The 19,670-nt window shown below is 36.2% G+C and overlaps 2 protein-coding genes across 2 annotated transcripts in view; one reads left to right on the top strand and one right to left on the bottom strand.

The window, feature by feature from the left end:
• Window positions 1-4,315, bottom strand: part of LOC117333035 (mediator of RNA polymerase II transcription subunit 13-like) — a 31,576-nt gene extending 27,261 nt beyond the window's left edge. Inside the window, 6 exon segments of the mRNA XM_033892151.1 lie at window positions 359-529; window positions 1,014-1,159; window positions 1,512-1,595; window positions 2,578-2,686; window positions 3,477-3,744; window positions 4,116-4,315. Of these exon segments, the coding sequence (XP_033748042.1) occupies window positions 359-529; window positions 1,014-1,159; window positions 1,512-1,595; window positions 2,578-2,686; window positions 3,477-3,744; window positions 4,116-4,184 (847 nt within the window). The 5' untranslated portion in view covers window positions 4,185-4,315.
• An 88-nt stretch (window positions 4,316-4,403) lies between these two features.
• LOC117333034 (protein KIAA0100-like) overlaps window positions 4,404-19,670 on the top strand; it is a 66,644-nt gene continuing 51,377 nt past the window's right edge. Inside the window, 6 exon segments of the mRNA XM_033892149.1 lie at window positions 4,404-4,577; window positions 9,603-9,726; window positions 11,724-11,773; window positions 15,662-15,839; window positions 18,914-19,032; window positions 19,342-19,402. Of these exon segments, the coding sequence (XP_033748040.1) occupies window positions 4,519-4,577; window positions 9,603-9,726; window positions 11,724-11,773; window positions 15,662-15,839; window positions 18,914-19,032; window positions 19,342-19,402 (591 nt within the window). The 5' untranslated portion in view covers window positions 4,404-4,518.

The raw sequence follows: 19,670 nt of genomic DNA, 5'->3' as shown, positions 1-19,670 counted from the left end.
GCAACAAAGGTGTCTTGGTGAATAGCATGAATTGACCACACAAAATGTCACAGTCAGAAACTGCCACCACCGGAGCAGAATGCCAGTTAAAGTTATGCATGGGATTTGCAAAAATTTGAACCACTGCAAAGAAACTATTGACTCATTAAATCACAAAAGCCTTGGAGACATGTATTAAATTTCAAAGCTCACAAAATCTTACTAAAAGCAAATGATACTGAAGCAATCATTTTTTTGAAGAATTTTAAATAAAGGGAGTACACAGACAGACAGATGCTACAAATACACTCCATCAAAATTCAGAATTAAAACTAACACTTATGATGTGTTTTCTTACTGGACCAATGACAAAACTTACCAACAATTACTTCCACCAGAGGAGGTGGGCGACTTGCATCATCTTTCAGATCATCAGCATTAAGGGGGTAAAATCGTCCCCATTCCTCCAGAATTTTGTGGGCCGATTGGTCGGTTTCTCTGTAGGAATTTCCAGTCAGGGTTCCATTTAATCCATAGGGTGCAAGGATGACTGCAAAGAAAATATTGCCTCTAGTCAAGTTAATCCACACCAATATGATACACAAATTTTAACATGAAAAAAAGAATAGGATCATTTTTTTTTTGATAACTATCTCAAATGGAAAAGACGTTCCTAACATACCCAGAAAGAAACAATTCTATTTCTTCAATGAAAATTCTGTTCATATGGCAGCTGGTACATGCTGACAATGGTAAGTTTAGTTTATGATCACACCAGAACAGTACATTAACATGTTTGCATATAGGGCTTACCAGGTGTAGACAGCCCATTGTGGTCACCATTGTTCGAAATTACCAATAGACAAGTCAAACCAAACTGACATCGTTCATTGGAGTCAGCTCTTTATCTACACACAAAATAATATCCCAAAGTTTGTGTACTGCTGACCTGAGATTAAGAAAACATTAAGCAAGTCACCAGCCTCACCATCTTGTCATATGGCATCATTTATAATATTGGTTAAAGTATTTACCTTGGAAATTGGCCTGATTTTCTTGTGCCAATGTCAAGTGCTGTGGAGTTAGATTCCATACAGGTGGGTGTTGTTTAACATCAATACTGCCACACACAGAGCTTTCTCCATGCAGGAAAAAGTTGAAACTGAAGGACAGATGAGTTCTGAAAATGAAGAAATTAGAAAAAATTAGCATAAATAAAGGCAAGAGAAAGATTCCAGTCAATTTTAAAGGTAATTTAGACTGATGATCAAAGAAATAATCTTACTGACCACATTTTTTCAATCAACTCCAGTTTCCAAAAATGTTTAATCATTGCATACCATCGAGAAAGAACAATTGGGGCTTTATACCAATGACATTATGATACGAGTCTTTGATTCCATCTTCCTTAGAAACACAAACCGCCAGGGCAGAAATTATCATTTGAGGTTGTATTGTCTGATGCTTTTCTGATCAAGCTATGATACATAACTAGGTTATAACATATTTAATTTCAAGCCATCTTCACTTACCCTCTTTCTGTGTTGGCTTGAGTGGAGTCAAAAGGTTGCACAAACCATCTTCCGAGCCTGGCAAAACCTTTACTTAACAGACATCTGCAAAACATTTGTTCAAGACTTATCAAATGCTTTAAAATGACAAATTCAGGTTCAAAATAGGAGTATGGCAGTTTTTAAACAAAATGACTTAATCTTATTACTAAAATAATTACCTGTATTTGACCTAATAAGGGCGCAGGGCGCTGGTAATTGACAGTGGGGGCGCCCTTGTTAAGATTAGTTATTCTGAAGTTTTATGAAACAGACTATACCTTATAGCAGAATACCCAAGGCTGTGGAAACGGTAAAATATTCAGTCATAAAATATTCCAGATGAAGATATCTATTCATTATCATATATTAAGCTTAAACATCACTTGAATACTCCTGTAAACTTGTAAACCATGCCAGCTGATCTTTAGACCAGAGAACGTGTGTTCCACCATTTATGTTCAAATGGAACTCTTTTGTGTTCTATTTATGGAAACAGGTGATTTCCCAGATCATATCAGACATCGTTTTCTTTGACCTAATAATTGATTTACAATGTCTTTTACTAGCTTTCTGTTCTGAACAAAAGTTATTTATCAACAAGAATGAAGTCTTTACTTTATCTTCAAATAAAGATGGTAAGTTATTATTTGTTTGTGTGTTTAGTTTTGGGTGCTCTTTGCACCGACATGTCATCTGTAGCCTGTAGGAATACACAGAATGTGGCGAAAACATGTGTTCCAGTTACTTAATTTGCTGAAGAAAATTGAACACATAAAGTAGCAAAATATTTCACATGAATTATTACTTTTGAACACCATTTTGACACTCAGTCAAAGATTTATTTTCTTGAAAAAAGGTAGGGGCGCCCTTGTGGCAGGCGCCCTTATTAGGTCAAATCGGTAAATGGAAAATACCAAATGATAAATTTGCCAAAAAACTTGATTTATTATTTGTTGTGAAGTGTTAGGACCATGTTCATATAAAATATAAATGCACAATTATCACTCCTAATTAATTCTTGCTATCATACTCAGTTAATACTCACTTTTCTATGAGGTTATGAAGGGCTTTAAAGAGTAATGTACGGCACTCATAAGAGAGAGAGTTATCCTTGTCTTTATCTTTGTCTTTATCCCATGATCCATGTTCAGATTCTGAAACAAAAATATCAAGCAATTTGTTTTCATTCCAGATCTGCACGACATAAGAAACAATCAATGTATACATCCATTATTTTTCAGTATTTCTATAAGGCAACACAGCCTAATTCTGCAAGTATTTAATCTGACTGTTCATGTCATATCCACAACTCATTTTCATTTCATCTGAATAACAAGTTGATATCAGAGGATGGTTACAGCCAACATGGTTATTTAAAAAAAAGATTTCTAGATGAAATCGATGGCTTTTATTCCATTTCATTGGTAAATTTGAAATGTATGCACGCATATCATGGACTCACTTATTTACAAATGAATTGAGGGCATAGATATTGAACAGGAGAGTTCTGTGCATCAATTTTTTGGAAAATAATAAGCATCAATACAGATTATGAAATTTTTGAAATTTGTTTGTTCTTTTTTGTTTAACGTCCGATTAACAGCAAGGATCATTTAAGGACGTGCCAGGTTTTGGAGGTAGAGGAAAGCCATTTCTAATACACCCAAAAGCAATTAACGCACATCCAGCATAAATAAGGAAAAAGATAACTGGTCATGATACTAGGGGCACAGGAATTATAACCAAGACAATAATTTACCAAGGGAGAGTTTTTAAAAATAAAGAGACATGAAGAATGATGACAAAAATATAATCACATATTTAATTTATTTTTTTGCATTAAACATAAAAATCAGTCTGATGCAAAGCAAAGTACAAAATAAAACAAGCTATTTTAATGATTGTGTTTTTCATCGCTTGAACTGTCGACATAACAATACTTACCATCTAAATATGGAGACAGGAGGTTACCAAGGACAGACGGTTCATCACCATACCAAAATATCCACAACTCCTTATGGTGGGACAGCTGATCTATAACCCTCTGTGGTTGGTCCGAATACCTTTGTACCCTTCTCCAAACACAGAGAATATCGGCCTGAATGCATCTGGAATAGGACTCGAGCACGGGGTCCTCCAAATGATCAACCGTATTTGGGCTATAATCAGCTTTGGCTGTCAATTTCCTCCATTTTATCCCGCAAATATCCGTCTGTAAACAATGTAAAAAAATGCATAACCCATTACATAACTGTTGGTTTTGCAGAAAACATTAACCGGAAGTGTCTTTTATGAATGACAGCAATGTGATTGTCGTCACATTACACTGTGATTACTGTTACATACAAAAAGTCAATACCACCGATCGCGAACAATCAACTATTTTCACTAAGCAGGTGTTCTGTCGTCAAATTAACAGTACAGTTTCAAATCAGTGAACGATAAAACAGACAGCGTATTACTTAATATGCTGATATTTACGCTTATATAACAATTATCATCAAATTTCTCCTCATCGTATCGGAAAACAATCGATGTAAAGCCGAAGATGATAAGTTCATGTGTATTTAAATGTGATCTTACCAATGCAAATATGTTGGCGTAACAATCCTCCAGAGAACAGCCGTTGCCTGATGGATTTGGGTGATTCATTGTCACTCCATGTTCTTGAAATAAAATTGAAGATAAAACCTCAACCCATAAACCTCAATTCGGCCATATATTGAGAAAAAATTCCGAATTCACAAGTACTTCGCATAAATGGCGACAGCCGTAATGGCGACTTGCTGGGAACAACAAGGCGGCAAGGCCAGCTGTTTTGATTGGTTGAATAGGGTCACATGGGAGTTGACCTACATTAGACAAGTAACATGGAAGTCCTGCCGTCTATGGTACACAGCTGAGAGACAGTTTATGCCGGGAATGTAGAGATGAACTGGTGTTCGACATTTCGATTTAGTGAACGAGTGACCGAAATCGAACGATTATGCCATCCTACTTATGGACAATTCTCTATATAATTATCATAATATGGCTGATTACAAGGTATTAACTCAAAGGAAGTGTTTTTATAAGCACGATAATGCACGTGAACAGGAGTACGTCAACCGAACCTAGCATTATAAATTTGTTTTTTCCCCAATTTGTCTCAAAAGTTCAAAATGACAGTTTGTTTTTCATACACGAGTGTAAATGATATTGAACGCTTTACTAAATATTATTTATAAAATAGTCAAAAAGAGTAAAATAGAATAGAAAATCACAAGTTGGTATTAATGAAACGGGCTGTCTGCTCATGGTCATGACTGTTCATTTAACAATTAAGTTAGCTAATTATAGATTCTATAGCCTATGTAATCAGTCACTCAAAACAAGTGGTTTGGCTAAATCAAGTAATTACATATTTTAATTTTATAGTCAACATACCAAACCTTTGTGTTATGCTAATTAATATGAACTGAAATTCATGCCAATTAAATTACAATGAAATTTCATGTGACATATATATCTACTGTGGTCATTTGAATAATTCTGTTATTTTAATTCCCACAGACTTGTCTTGTGAAGGCAAACACGGATGGGTTATTATTATGTAGTCGACCAATTAGTTATATATAGTTTTAGACAGATTACAGAATGTTATTTGTGGTTTATATATACAGTATATTAATGAAGATATCCTGCCTACACTTGGACTCAATTAGTTACTTCTCATTCTTTGAATAGAATGTTCTATAACTATTGGCTAAATAGAAATTAATACCAGCCCCAGCTATAGTAAGGTGACCTTTAGCTAGTAGCTACATCAGAAAAGTAGTCCAAAATGACAGTTGTAAATTGTAATTCTTTTCTGCTACAACAGTTACAGCTTTGTGACCTGCCTACACTTTCCACATTTACCCACAATTTGATTCTTTATTCATAAAGTCATCTGCCCCAAAGAAATCAAAACTCCCTTTTTTTTACTATCTCACTCATATAAATTATCTCAATTTCCTATACACATGCCTTATATATATATATGTACTGACCTCGGTGGTTAGAACCACAAAATCTAACAGGAAGTAGTAGAATATGATGCCCACACTGGGATTCTAACTAACAACCTCTTGCTGTATAAGTGGATGTCTTATAACTAGGGTAACCCACCATCATCAGAAGGTTGGCTATTCAAAGTTCAAAGTTGCCCTTTGTCCTATGTCGGCCATTTGTGTTCAAATAATCCTTATTATCACTAATTCTTGAGATGTACTGGAAGGATATTTCTCAATGTGACCCCCTTGATCCCTAGTTGTGCCCATTCAATTTTGAGTCTGATCAGGAAAACAAAAGGACATACAGGCAACCATAATATCAATGATATAAACTTTATTCATATTACAACAGTTGCAAAACAAATTATATCAACAATATTAACTACACTCCTTGGTCCAGATGGAAATGTGCAAGGGGTCTAATGTGGATGTAAACAAGAGTAACTTGGGGAAAACCCTTGTGGTCAGGCAGGTGACCCCCATACTTTTTCATGTCAGATCAGAGAATCGACACCCGACTGCCAAGGTGAAAGGCGAGTGTTTTACTACTGAGCCATCCGATCACAGGCAACTACCTTCAATGTTTAGCCCACCATCATCAGATGGTGGCTATATTCAAATCACCCTTTGTGAAAATCTAGTTAAAACTAGTCTTGTAATTTCAACTCATCTACGATACCCCACGATACACTGCAATACAAGATCTGTTAATTATCCCGCTGGAGGTCATCTCAGCATAACTTTTGAACTTCAAATTTATATAAACCAATGAAAACTGGTCAACAATGTGATCATTAGTCAACCAATGACAAACAGTGTTATACAAGCCTTCAGTTGCATCTCCTTAGTATTTACAACTTAATTCAGAGCTCGATTTGAAATGCACAACATTTCACCAACATTATTGGTGTACTGTCTTAATGGCCATGGTAAAAAAAGAAGTTGCTATATCTAGTGACCACTGGGTGTTACATTGAAAGAAGAACAGAAAACGATTATAAAATGTCTTGTTGACAGGACGGATTGTATAGCAGTGGCCAACTGGATTTGGAAGATAGCCATTGTACATGTTAATCTTTTCAAAGTAAATATTTTTTTCATGATGCTGTTATTTTCACTGTTTACCTCTTGTACAATAAAGGAAAATCACACAGGCAGCACACGTTTGTTTAACTATAAATTCGTCAAGCTATAAATTTGTTGAGACATTTCCGGTATACCTCAGAAACGTTACATAACTTAGTATTAACACTTCAGAAGAATGAAATCACACAGACAATTTCATAGGTGACGCGCTGATTTGCTGAGCTCAAAGGTTATGCTGAGATGACCTCCTACAGAGTATTGTTAGATCTTGTATTGCAGTGCATCATAGAGGAACAGAAATTACAATTCTAATTTTTAGCTCTGACACCTGCCCAAAGGGTAAGTGAGCTTATGCCGTGGTGCAGCGTCCGTCATCCATCCGCGTCCAGTGTCAACTTTTGCCTTTAAACAACCTGATATTGGTCCTGTTGTATGCTGAGGTGAAGGGCTACCAAGTTTGTTCAACTGAATAATCTTGACTTACATTCAAGGTTATTGGGGTCAAATAGACTAAAATATTTAAACAACTTCTTCTCAATAACCCTGAGGCGCAGGGAGTTGATGTTAGGCCTGTAGCATGCTTAGGTGAAGGGCTATGGAGTTTGTTCAAATGAATGACCTTGACCTACATTCAAGGTCATAGAGGTAAAAAATACTAAAATATTTTAACAACTTCTAAATAACCAAGAGGCCTAGGGACTTTATATTACACCTGTGGTATGCTAGGGTGAAGGGCTATCTACAAATGTAGTTGTAGAAATAAATTACCTGGGCCTATATTCAAATTAACAGGGGTGAAATAAGCTAAACTCTTGAAACAACTTCTCAAAAACCAAGATGCTTAAATCCTCATACTCCCAAATAACCTAAAATTCTAATTATAGACATGTATTAATGGCAACCCCAGATGCTCATTCATGCTCTCCTTAGTCTCCTAACATTAAAATGGCCGTTCGACTGGATGCTTTACTGGGGGAATCCTTGCAACATCAGTGTATAAAAATAACTCGCCGCATTTATTTTTATCACAGGATTTGTCATGGAGCCAAGAACAAGGCTACAACAACTACTACACATAAACTACACACATGGCCGTTGTTTATATAAATGCTTTCATTTGAACTTATTAGCAAAATATTCTTGTAATAACTGATTAATATAAACAAATATACAACTTAATACTTATTTAAAATATAGCAATATCAATTCAACAAAACATGGATAAAATCAAATTGGTAAAGTTGACAATGTACGAGGACTACTGGAAAAGCTAACCAGCAATCAAATAGACATTCGTCAAAATCAGAATTTGAGTCTATTCCCTTTTCTTCTCTTGATGAGTTCTGACGAATCAATTCTCCTAAGGAAATCCTGAAGCTTTGCCGATTCCAGTACCTTATATGTTTCTTTTTGGCAGAATCTGTCCGCGTTTTGGCAGGCACATGCTTTCAGCGTTCCGCCATTGTTGTTGTTGACTGATAACCCGCCCTTTGCATTGCGGGACTAATTTAGATAGAAACTTGGTCCATCGGATCCAGTTATAATTTTTCGGAATTTTCCCTAGATTCTTTCATAGATATACATTTTCCTCCAGTTTTTGATTCAGGACAATTTGTTAGGTATATATATTAAGTCTGAAAGCTGTAAAGAGGTCAAAATGTAAACATTTATGTATATTTCTTTGGGAGTATGTGGCTTTAAATCTTCAAAGAATGATTTCTCAATAGCCAAGGGACTCTGAGACCCGATATTAGGCCAATGTTATTCTAGAATGAAGGACTAGAAAATTTATTGACTTGAATATACCTAGCTTACTCTGATATTTAAGTAGTAATCAGCATAGTATCTGTATAACTGACATAGAAGTTGCTGTAGAACCAGGTGAGCAAAACAGGCCAATTGGACCTCTTGTAATTCTAACGCAACTCGTTTGCAACGCATGTTTTGATTGGATACGGACCATGTTCTAATCTGCAAAAGAACCATGATCCATCATGTTAAGCCCCGCCCATCACGCTTTACCCAAGCTCCGTTTCTAATCAAAACAATATGGCATGAAGGTTGCCTCTTAGCGAAATTTCAGATCACCGTAATGAGTCGTCACTGAAGCATTATAATGCAGACACATGAACAGAATGTACAATACCAAATGGAATGTATTTTGTTGAATAAATGAAACAAAATAGTCAATATTGTTCTTACCATCATTTATTGATTGAAACATATTCATTACCTCCGTGTGGAGGCATGTAGCCAAAGGTCCGGTGAGCTTATGTCATGGAGCGGCGTCCGTCATCCGTCCGTCAACATTTGCTTCAAATAGCTACTCGTCAAAAAGTTCTTATTGGATTTTGACCAAACTTGGTCAGAAACATCCTTGGCGGAAAGGGATCAGATTTTGCATAAATGGTGACTCTGACCCCCAAGGGGCCGGAGAGGCAGGGCCAAATAGGGGAAATTGAGGCAATTCCTTTAAATCGCTACTAGTCATAAAGTTATGAATGAATTTGAACCCAATTTGGTCAGAAACATCATTGGAGAAAGCAAAATAGATTTTGCATTAATGATGACTCTGATCCCCAAGGGACCAAAGGGGTGGGGCCCAATAGGGGAAATAGAGATAATTCCTTTAAATCACTACTAGTCATAAAGTTATGAATGGATTTGATGGAAAGTTATCAAGGCATATTGAAACTTGGAGAGTCTGGACTTAATTATTTCTTTAAAGCAGTTGGGGGACAAACAAATGAATTGAACATGAACATTATTTTGACATTTGGTCAAATCCAACCATGTGAGCGATACAGGCCCCATGGGCCTCTTGTTATTTTTTTGTTTTGGCAGTGGTAATATATGAGGGCAGTTGAGAAGGCAAAAAAAGAAAAAAAACAATTGTTCTTTTGTGTTTGGTTGAATAGCCTAATTTAATGATTGTTTTTTTTTTCTGCAGTACTCTCGCATATCTGATCCAATGGCTGCTTCAGCGATATGCTGGAGTTTCTGTCAAGATTGGACGCACTGGAATATTCAGCTGCAGAAAAGTACAAATATTGGTGAAGAAGGGCCTTAAGTTGGTAGGTCATAATTAGCAGCATTGATGATCCTGAAGTTATTTAGGAAATAAATGAAGATGTTGAAGGCTATTTTTTTGGGAAATACGAAACCTCTCTACAATTTATAGAAATAAATGAAAACTGAAAAATTGTGTAACATGTTCACTTCTGCTTAAAATAATTTATTAAAAAAAGTTGATCTCGTGCTTTTCCAGTACAAACTCACAGACATGAATGATATAATGCAGTATATAAAGATCACACTGTGCATAAACTTTTTCTTTCAAAACACTATTCTTCTATAACACCAAAGCAGATTGAGCCAGATTGTCTGAACATCCTTGGGGGAGGGCAATCATTTATTATATAAATGAGGCTGATAGTTTTGACCCCTTTGGACAGAGGGATAGGGCCCCGAAAGGGAACTTAGCTGAAAATTTGATTTAGAACACTACTAGTAGATCCTCCTTAATGTCTGAATGGCTTACAACAAAATTTGGTCTGAAACATCATTTGGGGAGGGCAATCATTATTTATATATATGAGGTTGATTTGACCCATTGGGACAGAGAAATGGGGTCTTAAATGGGGAACTTCGCTGAAATTTGGCCTGAAACATTATTAGGGAGGGCAATCATTATTTCTGAACTGAACCGTTGAAAATATGTTGATGCGACTCGGAGGGTCTTGCATCACCTAAAGCCAGTGTGCAGTGCACTGCTGCTGGGTCAATGTGGCTTTGACCTCAAGGTCAATGTCAAAGGTCAAATAAGTGCGAATTCAACAAGGTCAAAGGTAAAGTAATTTCAAATTTTGTCCTGGCCATAACTTCTTAACTGTTGAGGGTATCCAGACAAAACTTGCAGTATACTTGCATTACCTGATGCCGATGGGCAAAGCATTAGTGTACAGTCAGTTTGACCTTAATCTCAATGTGCATATTTTTCTGCTAATTTAGGATACATTAACATTTTAACGATTAGAGATATTCTAATGAAATTGTTAACTTCTATCACCCTTCCGACAAAGTGCAGTGTTACTTTCACCTATAGGTCCAAAACAAATCAATACATATTAAGGGAGAAGGGAAGACATGTTTTTAGAGGGATGGGGCCCCAAAAAGAGAGGGCAATTATAACTTATATGAGGAGTGTTCAACCCCAGGGGACAGAGGAGCAGCACTCCTAAAGGTGAACTCAGCTGAAATTTTCTTTAAAACACTACTCCTTAATGCCTGATTGGATTACAGCCAAATTTAGCCTGAAACATCAGTGGTGAAGGACATTCATATAATATATGAATCAAGCTAGTTTGACCACTTGTGACAGAGAGGTGGGGTCTCGAAGGGGAATTACTTAATTAGCTGTTTCAACCAAATTTGGAATGAATTTGGAAGAGGGGCAATCACTTCGAAAATAATTAAGGTTCGTTTGACCCCTAGAGACTAAGAAAGAGGCCCAAAATGGGGACATTAGCTCAAATTTGGCTTTAAATGATTTTGATGACTATACTGACAAGTAGTTTCCTACTGCTGACAGAAACTACCATACTGAATAAATTCTTTGTGGGATTTTAATGAAAGTAGTGCAAGTATGAAAGTTGCCATTCACCCTTATAATTACGTATGTAAGTCTTAAGTTTACAGTCTGATGATAGTTAATGCCAGTGGGCCTCTTGTTGTATAGAAATGACCTTGACCCATATTTGGGCTCGCAGAGGTCAGATTAGTTAAAACACTCAAAAAAGCACCTTCTGATTATCATTAACCACAAAGCCTAAAATTAAGATATTTGACTGGTAGGGACCTGCAATGATGACCAACAAAGTTTACAGAAACAAAGAATTTCATTAAGTAACAAGCCCACTGCAAACATGCACAAAATGGCTTAATTGGTTTTGGCCTATTTCATTGACTATATTAAGTTTTCACAAGTTAAGTACCGGGGTATTTTAAAATTGTATAATGATAGTAAGGTAACTTGTTCCACATGCTTTTATGTATATTTTTTTTTCAACAGGAAATAGAAAAGGCATGGTTGTCAAGTTGTTTTGTAAACCAAGAACAGCGGTAAGTTTGAATTAATTAAGTTTCCTATCAGACTAAGTATTGTTTGTAAAATAAAGAAAGATTCAATATGTGTCATGGTTCATACACAAGGTAAAAAGTGCTGGAATTCGGATCGGTGTTGGAAAAGTGCTGGAATTTGGGGTCGGTGCTGGAAAAGTGCTTAAATTTGGGGTCGGTGCTGGAAAAGTGCTGGAATTTGGGGGTCGGTGCTGGAAAAGTGCTAGAATTTGGGGTCGGTGCTGGAAAAGTGCTTAAATTTGGGGTCGGTGCTGGAAAAGTGCTGGAATTTGGGGGTCGGTGCTGGAAAAGTGCTGGAATTTGGGGTCGGTGCTGGAAAAGTGCTGGAATTTGGGGGTCGGTGCTGGAAAAGTGCTGGAATATGGGGTCGGTGCTGGAAAAGTGCTAGAATTCGCTCACAAGTACTGAAAAGTATTGGAGTTCATACTTACTTACTGAAAACATGCTTTTTCAGATTCCTTAAAAATGAGAAATTAATCACAACAAAATCATAAAATTTAAGTTTTTAATCATTATCTACTTTAATTTTTCCTGATGTTCAGATTTAGGTGTTTTGGTTATTTATTACATGCACTTTACTCCAGTCTCCCTAATCGCTTCATTTGAATTAAAGAAAAACTGTTGACAGGGATGTCAATTAATGCAACAGAATCCTATGCATTATGTGTAACCCTAAAAAGAAGAATGATTTATGATTTTATGATTTTTTTATTTTTACTTTGTTTTGACACCAATCCAACACTCTTTTCCTTGCTGTGGCATGTTTACCTAACCTTTAACTTCTGAATAATTATGTATTATCCTTTAGTTTGAAAGATACTGTGTGATATTATCTAAATCCCAGCATGTCATTTGCTAATAGTGAGGTGTTGAAATGGTATATTATGGTGTCTGATTAAATTCTGATAATATTTAGAGTAATGAAGAGAAAAGTGTAACTTGATGCAATCAACCGAGTGTCATATCACTCACAAGTAATATGAGTATGTCCAAATAGTATTATTGGTTAATTGTAATTCATACACAAATGCCATTGCCAGTATAACATGTCACTAATACACATTAGAAAGTACCACTTATAATATTTATGTACCTGATGACCATAATGATGACCTACAGTTTTATTGTTAGGGGTTGTGGGGGCACAGTCTATTCGTGATACTATACATTCAATTTTTATGCCCCAGCCATGAAATGGTTGTCCATCTGTCTGTCCCTCTGTAGACACAATGATGTACTGACTACTCCTCCTAAACTACGGAGGGAATTTCAACAAAACTTTATGGCAATAACCCTTATACATTGTAGATGTGCGTGATCTATATCATGTTGTAATTTTGTGGTTACCATGGTAACCAGGTCACTATACTTCGTTTTTTGGACGAGTCTAGACACAACGATGTTCCGGCTACTCTTCCTAAACTACTGAGGGAATTTCAACGAAACTTTATGGCAATAACCCTTATACATTGTAGATGTGCGTAATCTATATCATGTTGTAATTTTGGGTAACCAGGTCATTATACTTCGTTTTTTGGGCGAGGGGGAATTTTGTCCAGTCAACTCCTCAAAACCTGTGAACTGCTTCAAGTTAAACTACACAGGAGTGATAGGGATCATGTGTAAATGTGGTTGCATGATATTTCTCTACAGAATCTTTGGTTTCCATGGTTACCAGGTTTCGATACCCATATTCTTGTGGAAAACTTTGTCAAGACAACTTCGACAACTCCTATATAGTTCTCAACCAATTCATTTGAAATACACAGGAATGTTAGGGACTCATAATGTGTACATATGCATGCAGGTTTTTTCCCCACAAATTTAGGTTGCTGTGGTAACCCTGTTCACTAAAAACAGGTTTTTGTTTGAACATCTTCACCAGAGGGGCGGTGGAGGGGTGGGGGATATGAGTTGGCCCTCTGGACGACAGTTCTAGTTTATGCTGGAATTGAAATTTGTTTTCGTTTATTTTGACTTAGTATTCTATCTCCTGTTTGTGTCTTTTGCTTTCCTCAGAGTTTCATTTTAAATGTTGTACACTTCATTGTAAATTCACTTGAACTTGAACTTGGTCTTTATCTGAGGAAGGTGTCAAACAATATTTTTATGTCATCACCTCAACATTGGAAACCAACCAAGAAAACATGCTTCCATCAGGGCTGGAATGTATGTATTGGCCTCTTTCTGTCTAAACATCCTCCTTTGTTAGTTTCTCCCAAGGCAACTTGATGTTTGGAAGAAGATTATTGGTGTGTCTAAAAGATTTACAAGGGATTAGGATGACTGGAAAAATGATCTGAATTTCGGGCAATTTTGTCAGTTGCCAGGCTGGTGCCATTTGGCACAAAAGCTGATTGCCAGTAAAAAAAAAAAAAGGGTCACCATGGCAACCAATTATGATAAACATGTGTGATACAAACAAATCAGATTTGCAGATGCTGAATTTGACTTACACTTATGATAAATATTGGGTACCAGGTACCAGGGCTTTTTCTGAGGGCTTTTTGGGGCCGTTAATTGGCCCCATTCCCAATTAGAATTATTTGATTTTTAAGCCAAATTCCCAAAATTTTATGTTTACTCCTGAAAAAATCTTTCCCAATTCATCAATTTTCTTCCCAAAAAGAGACAAAAAGACCCCATCCCAAACCAGTGAGAAAAAGCCCTGGGTACATTAATTTTATTATTATTAACTATTAAAAGTTTCCTTTTTTATGATTGAAATATTTTGGAGCAATATTTATTAAAGAGGTATTTGGCATTATATTGCTAAGAAACAATTAAATCAAATGATAGTATTAAAACCGCATATTCCCAAATAACCTAAAATTCTAGTTGCACACATGTATTAATGGCAATCCAAGATGCTCATTCACGTTCTTCTAACATTAAATTGACCATTGGACTGGACGCTTGACCGGGTGAGTCCTTGCGATATCAGTGTATGAAAATAACTCGCCGCATTTATTTTTATCGCATGATTTGTCACGGAGCCGAGAATGAGGGTATAGTAACGTGCACCAAACATAAACTACACAAATGGACGTTTACATATCGAAATGTTGACTATCACTGTTGGTAACTAAAGCATCAGTGTATGGTTTTAAGCTTTTCTCTTTGAAGAATGGTTTTACTGTCCCCCTCCTGGAGTCAAAATAAAAGATTTTTTGGACATATTTTGGACTTTTTATGCGAAATTTTTTTTTTAAGTTTTTGGTGTAAATGTTGAAAGGCAATATCACATCACAAGGGTTAAGTATGCAAAACAATACCAATTTATATATCTTAATTATTTATTGACAAATATTTGCAAGATGAGCTATGCTGTTGTACAACAGTTCTTGTTTATTGTGTAGACATGACAGTGGCTACCAAGTATACATGTACGATAACAGTGATTTTTCTGAGGGCTTTTTGGGGTGATTAATGGGCCACCTTCCCAATTGAAATTATTTGAAATTTAAGCCAAATTCCCAAAATTTGCAGTTTACTCCTGAAAAAATCTTTCCCAATTTGTCAATTTTCTTCTCAAAATGAGACAAAAAGGCCCCTTCCCAAACCAGTGAGTAAAAAAACCTGGATAAGTCATTGAATACGGTCAGATGGGAGTATTTATAATGCATTATTTCACTTAAAGTGTGTCGGAGTATAATAAAGATCTTGAATCTTTCACAGTGCTCTTATTTTTTTATTGTTCTTTATACCAATGGGTACCATCTGTATTAGTTTATATCTTTGTAAATTAAAACACAGTTAATAGTATAATGAGGATGTAAAATGCTGATAATAAAACTATTGTTATACATATTGTGGACTTGATTATGTATCTCGTTCGTTTTGCAAATGAATATTTCTGTATTTCAACAGAAAGCCCCTTGTGATCTGTATCAGTGATATCAGAATCCAGGCAGATGTACGAAAGGATGGACAATTTCCTACAGACAATGCTGCCTTTCCAGGCTCCACTGATTCCAACCAACAACACTCAAATCAGCAAGAAAATACAAAGAAAGTTACTCTTCCAAAAATAGCCTACTACTTACAGGTACATGTCCCGACACTTAATCGCTAACCCTCCACCTAGTGGGGCAGTTGCCTGGTACTGAACGTAGGCCGGTGGTTATTCTCCGGGTACTCTGGCTTTCCTCCACCTCCAAAACCAGGCACATCCTTAAATGACCCTGGCTGTTAATAGGATGCTTAACAAAAATAAACCATAATCATGTACAGTCAAACCTGTCTATAAAGACCGCCCAAGGGGATGAAGAAAAACAGTCACTATAGACAGGTTGCCTTTATAGACAGGTCAAAATTAAATGTCAAATGGAAATGTTTATGGTCTTTTACTTCTTGTACATTTTATTGGGGGAGGGTAAATACTGATTGCTGTGTCCCATCACACTTCGTCCTGTCCCTTATTATGATTATTGTGTCCTTTACAATTTTGATCAAACAACATAATATTTGGTAATACATACCGTATTTGACATAATAAGGTCGCAGGGCGCAGGTTATTGACAGTGGGGGCGCCCTTATTAAGATTAGTTATTCTGAAGTTTTATGAAACAGGCTATACCTTATAACAGAATACCCAAGGCTGTGGAAACGGTAAAATATTCAGTCATAAAATACGGTATTCCAGATGAAGATATCTATTCATTATCATATTATATTAAGCTTAAAAATCACTTGAATATTCCTGTAAACTTGTAAACCATGCCAGCTGATCTTTAGACCAGAGAATGTGTGTTCCACCATTTATGTTCAAATCAAACTCTTTTGTGTTCTATTTATAGACACAGGTGATTTCCCAGATCATATTAGACATCGTTTTCTTTGACCTAATTATTGACTTACAATGTCTTTTACTAGCTTTCTGTTCTAAACAAAAGTTATTTATCCACAAGAATGAAGTCTTTTACTTTATCTTCAAATAAAGATGGTAAGTTATTATTTGTTTGTGTTTAGTTTCGGGTGCTCTTTGCACTGACACGTCATCTGTAGGAATAGACAAAATGTGGCAAAAACTTGTGTTCAAGTTACTTAATTTGCTGAAGAAAATTGAACACATATAGTAGCAAAACATTTCACATGAATTATTACTTTTGAACACCATTTTGACACTCATGATCAGTCAAAGATTTATTTCCTTGAAAAAAGGTAGGGGCGCCCTTATTAGGTCAAATACGGTATCATTAATGTGTTCGTTTTTCAGGATTCAAGGTCAAGTTCACTTGTACTATATATAGAAAATTATCAATGTCACTCTAGAAATTTCATTTTGTTACAAATTTTAATCATACTACTACATGTATTTCATAGATTCATAGATACAATGTATTTGTCAAACATTGATACATTGGCCTTTCGTATGTTAAATTGAATTTCTTTCATCAACAAAAACAATTTATATTTTTTTCAAATTGTGATAGATTTTGCATGAAAATTGATTTTTGAGAAAATTACACGAACCATTTGTCTGTTGATCACAGTAAAAAGGTAAATGAAATTATATAAGAACAGAATGGTATCATCACTGGATACATTAGAGAATAAAGTACACACAAAGTTGAAGTGATAATACTGATTGCCTTGAAAAGCATGGAAAATCAAATGTCACCTTTCCAAATGTTGATGCCAAGTTGTTCGATGGAGCTGCAATTGTGAATATCCTAAAACCTGGGGTAGCAACAACATTTCAAGAATATTCATGAGATGTGTTTTTGAAGTACATGCAAGAGCAACTTGACGGTGTAGATAGGATTGACATCGTGTGGGACAAGTATCTCAATGACAGTCTGAAATCGAGTACTAGGAGTAAAAGAGGGAAAGGAGTGAGACGGCGTGTTGAAGCTTCAGCGAAGGTACCAAACAATTGGGAGGCATTTCTTCGAATTGATGACAACAAAACTGAGCTATTTCGATACCTCGTTCACCGGTCAGTTGAAAAATCCTATGGTGATAAAATAATCATCACTTCATGTGACGAAGATGTGTTGTCCTCAACTGAGTATGACAATACAATGCTCTCTCCCTGCACACAAGAGGAAGCTGATACCCGCTTGATGCTTCATGCAGCGGATTGTGTTCATGCAGGATACACACGACTGCTCTTGAGGACTGTTGACACTGATATAGTAGCAATAGCCATTGCTTTGTGTCAAAAGATGCCACAATTGACGCAATTTTGGATAGCATTTGGGGTAGGAAAACACTACAGATACATTCCAGTACACCAGATAGCTTCATCATTGGGCCCGGAGAAATCAGCAGCATTACCAGTTTTCCATGCATTCACAGGTTGTGACCAAACATCATTCCTGCTGGGTTGTGGAAAGAAAACTGCATGGGACATATGGAATGCGTTTGACGAGGCAACATCAACATTTTTAGCATTAAGCGACACACCAGCAGAGCATGCAATAGCTGATAACATACAGGTACTCGAACGGTTTGTTATCCTCATGTATGACCGCACAAGTAACTGCCAGTGTATCAATGAAGCACGCAAGGATTTATTTACGAAGAAAGCCAGGACAATGGAAGTTTTGCCTCCAACATCTGCAGCTCTGATGGAGCATACAAAGAGAGCTGTGTACCAAGCAGGATATGTTTGGGGACAAGCATTAAAACCTTCGCCTGACCTACCCTGCCCTAGTGAGTGGGGATGGACAAGAAACCGTGATCATGAATGGGAACCTGTATGGACCACACTTCCTGAAGCATCGAAGTCCTGTCACCAGTTAATTCGATGTGCATGTAACCCAGACAGGGGCTGCAGAGGACATTGTAAATGTGCAAGGAACAACCTCAAGTGCACTGCATTATGCAAGTGTGATGGTGAATGTGACCATGAAAAGTAAACTTCAGCGTGGCATTTTACCATGTGATTTTTGGACAATGGGTTTTTGTGAAAAAGTGTTAATGTTTTCCAGTCTAACTTTGATTTGATGAATTCTTTTTAAAGATTTAAATAGTGCCTAGTATATGATATTTCACTTATATAATACCTAAAATACCATATGATTTAATGTAAGCATGATTATTTCATTACAAATTTTCTGTTAATTACACCTAAGAGCAGTAAGCTGTGAAATGTATTACTGTACCAATTTACAGTACATGGGCCTGAGAATGAACAATCTGACTCTGATGTTACTGAACACCATGATCCCTGACTGCCTAGTCCACGCCGAAGGACAGAGTCTCTCCCTAGATATATCCATGGTCGACAATTGGTAGGTAGTGTAAAAGGCTTCATGCATTCCTGATATAGGGATGAGTTTATCTGAAATTAACATATAAATTTAAGTATTTATGATTGCTACTTGATAATATCATGATGCCTTATCGAACTTCAGCTACATTTAAACACAAGTTGCTGTCACATTTGTGTTGTTATAGAACTTTTGTAACTTTCACTGATTAAGAAGTGGGGGAATCTATAGTAATTGTCCCTTCGTTGGGTTTTTGGCCAGAGGCAAAAAAAAAAAAAACCCATCCATGGAAAAGAAGGAACATACAGATATTTAGGTTTTGTTTTTCAGTTACGAGTTGACCATGGATGTTGTCGGAATCAGCTGTCGTGCACTCAGAAGTGTTTCAGAGGTATGTTTGGGAAATTTTGACCTATGAATTTGTATATTTACAATATGTAGTAGGTGATGAAGGTAAAAGCTGTGTAAATGTATTAAAGATCTGCTTTGAATATTATTTCCAATGGGTTTTCACGATTTTGATAGGTAAACTAAATGTATGCAGGTTATTTCCATGATCAATGTACCGAAGTATTCTTTTGCTTATGTTCCATTAATAACACATACATTACAAAAACAATATAATGGAAGATATTTTCACAGCCGAAATTTTCCTCTCG

Source organism: Pecten maximus, chromosome 8 (genome assembly GCF_902652985.1).
Source record: "Pecten maximus chromosome 8, xPecMax1.1, whole genome shotgun sequence".
NCBI classification, from domain to species: Eukaryota; Metazoa; Mollusca; class Bivalvia; order Pectinida; family Pectinidae; genus Pecten; species Pecten maximus.
The sequence above is the reverse complement of the archived record's forward strand: the minus strand, read 5'-3'. Positions and strand labels throughout refer to the sequence as shown.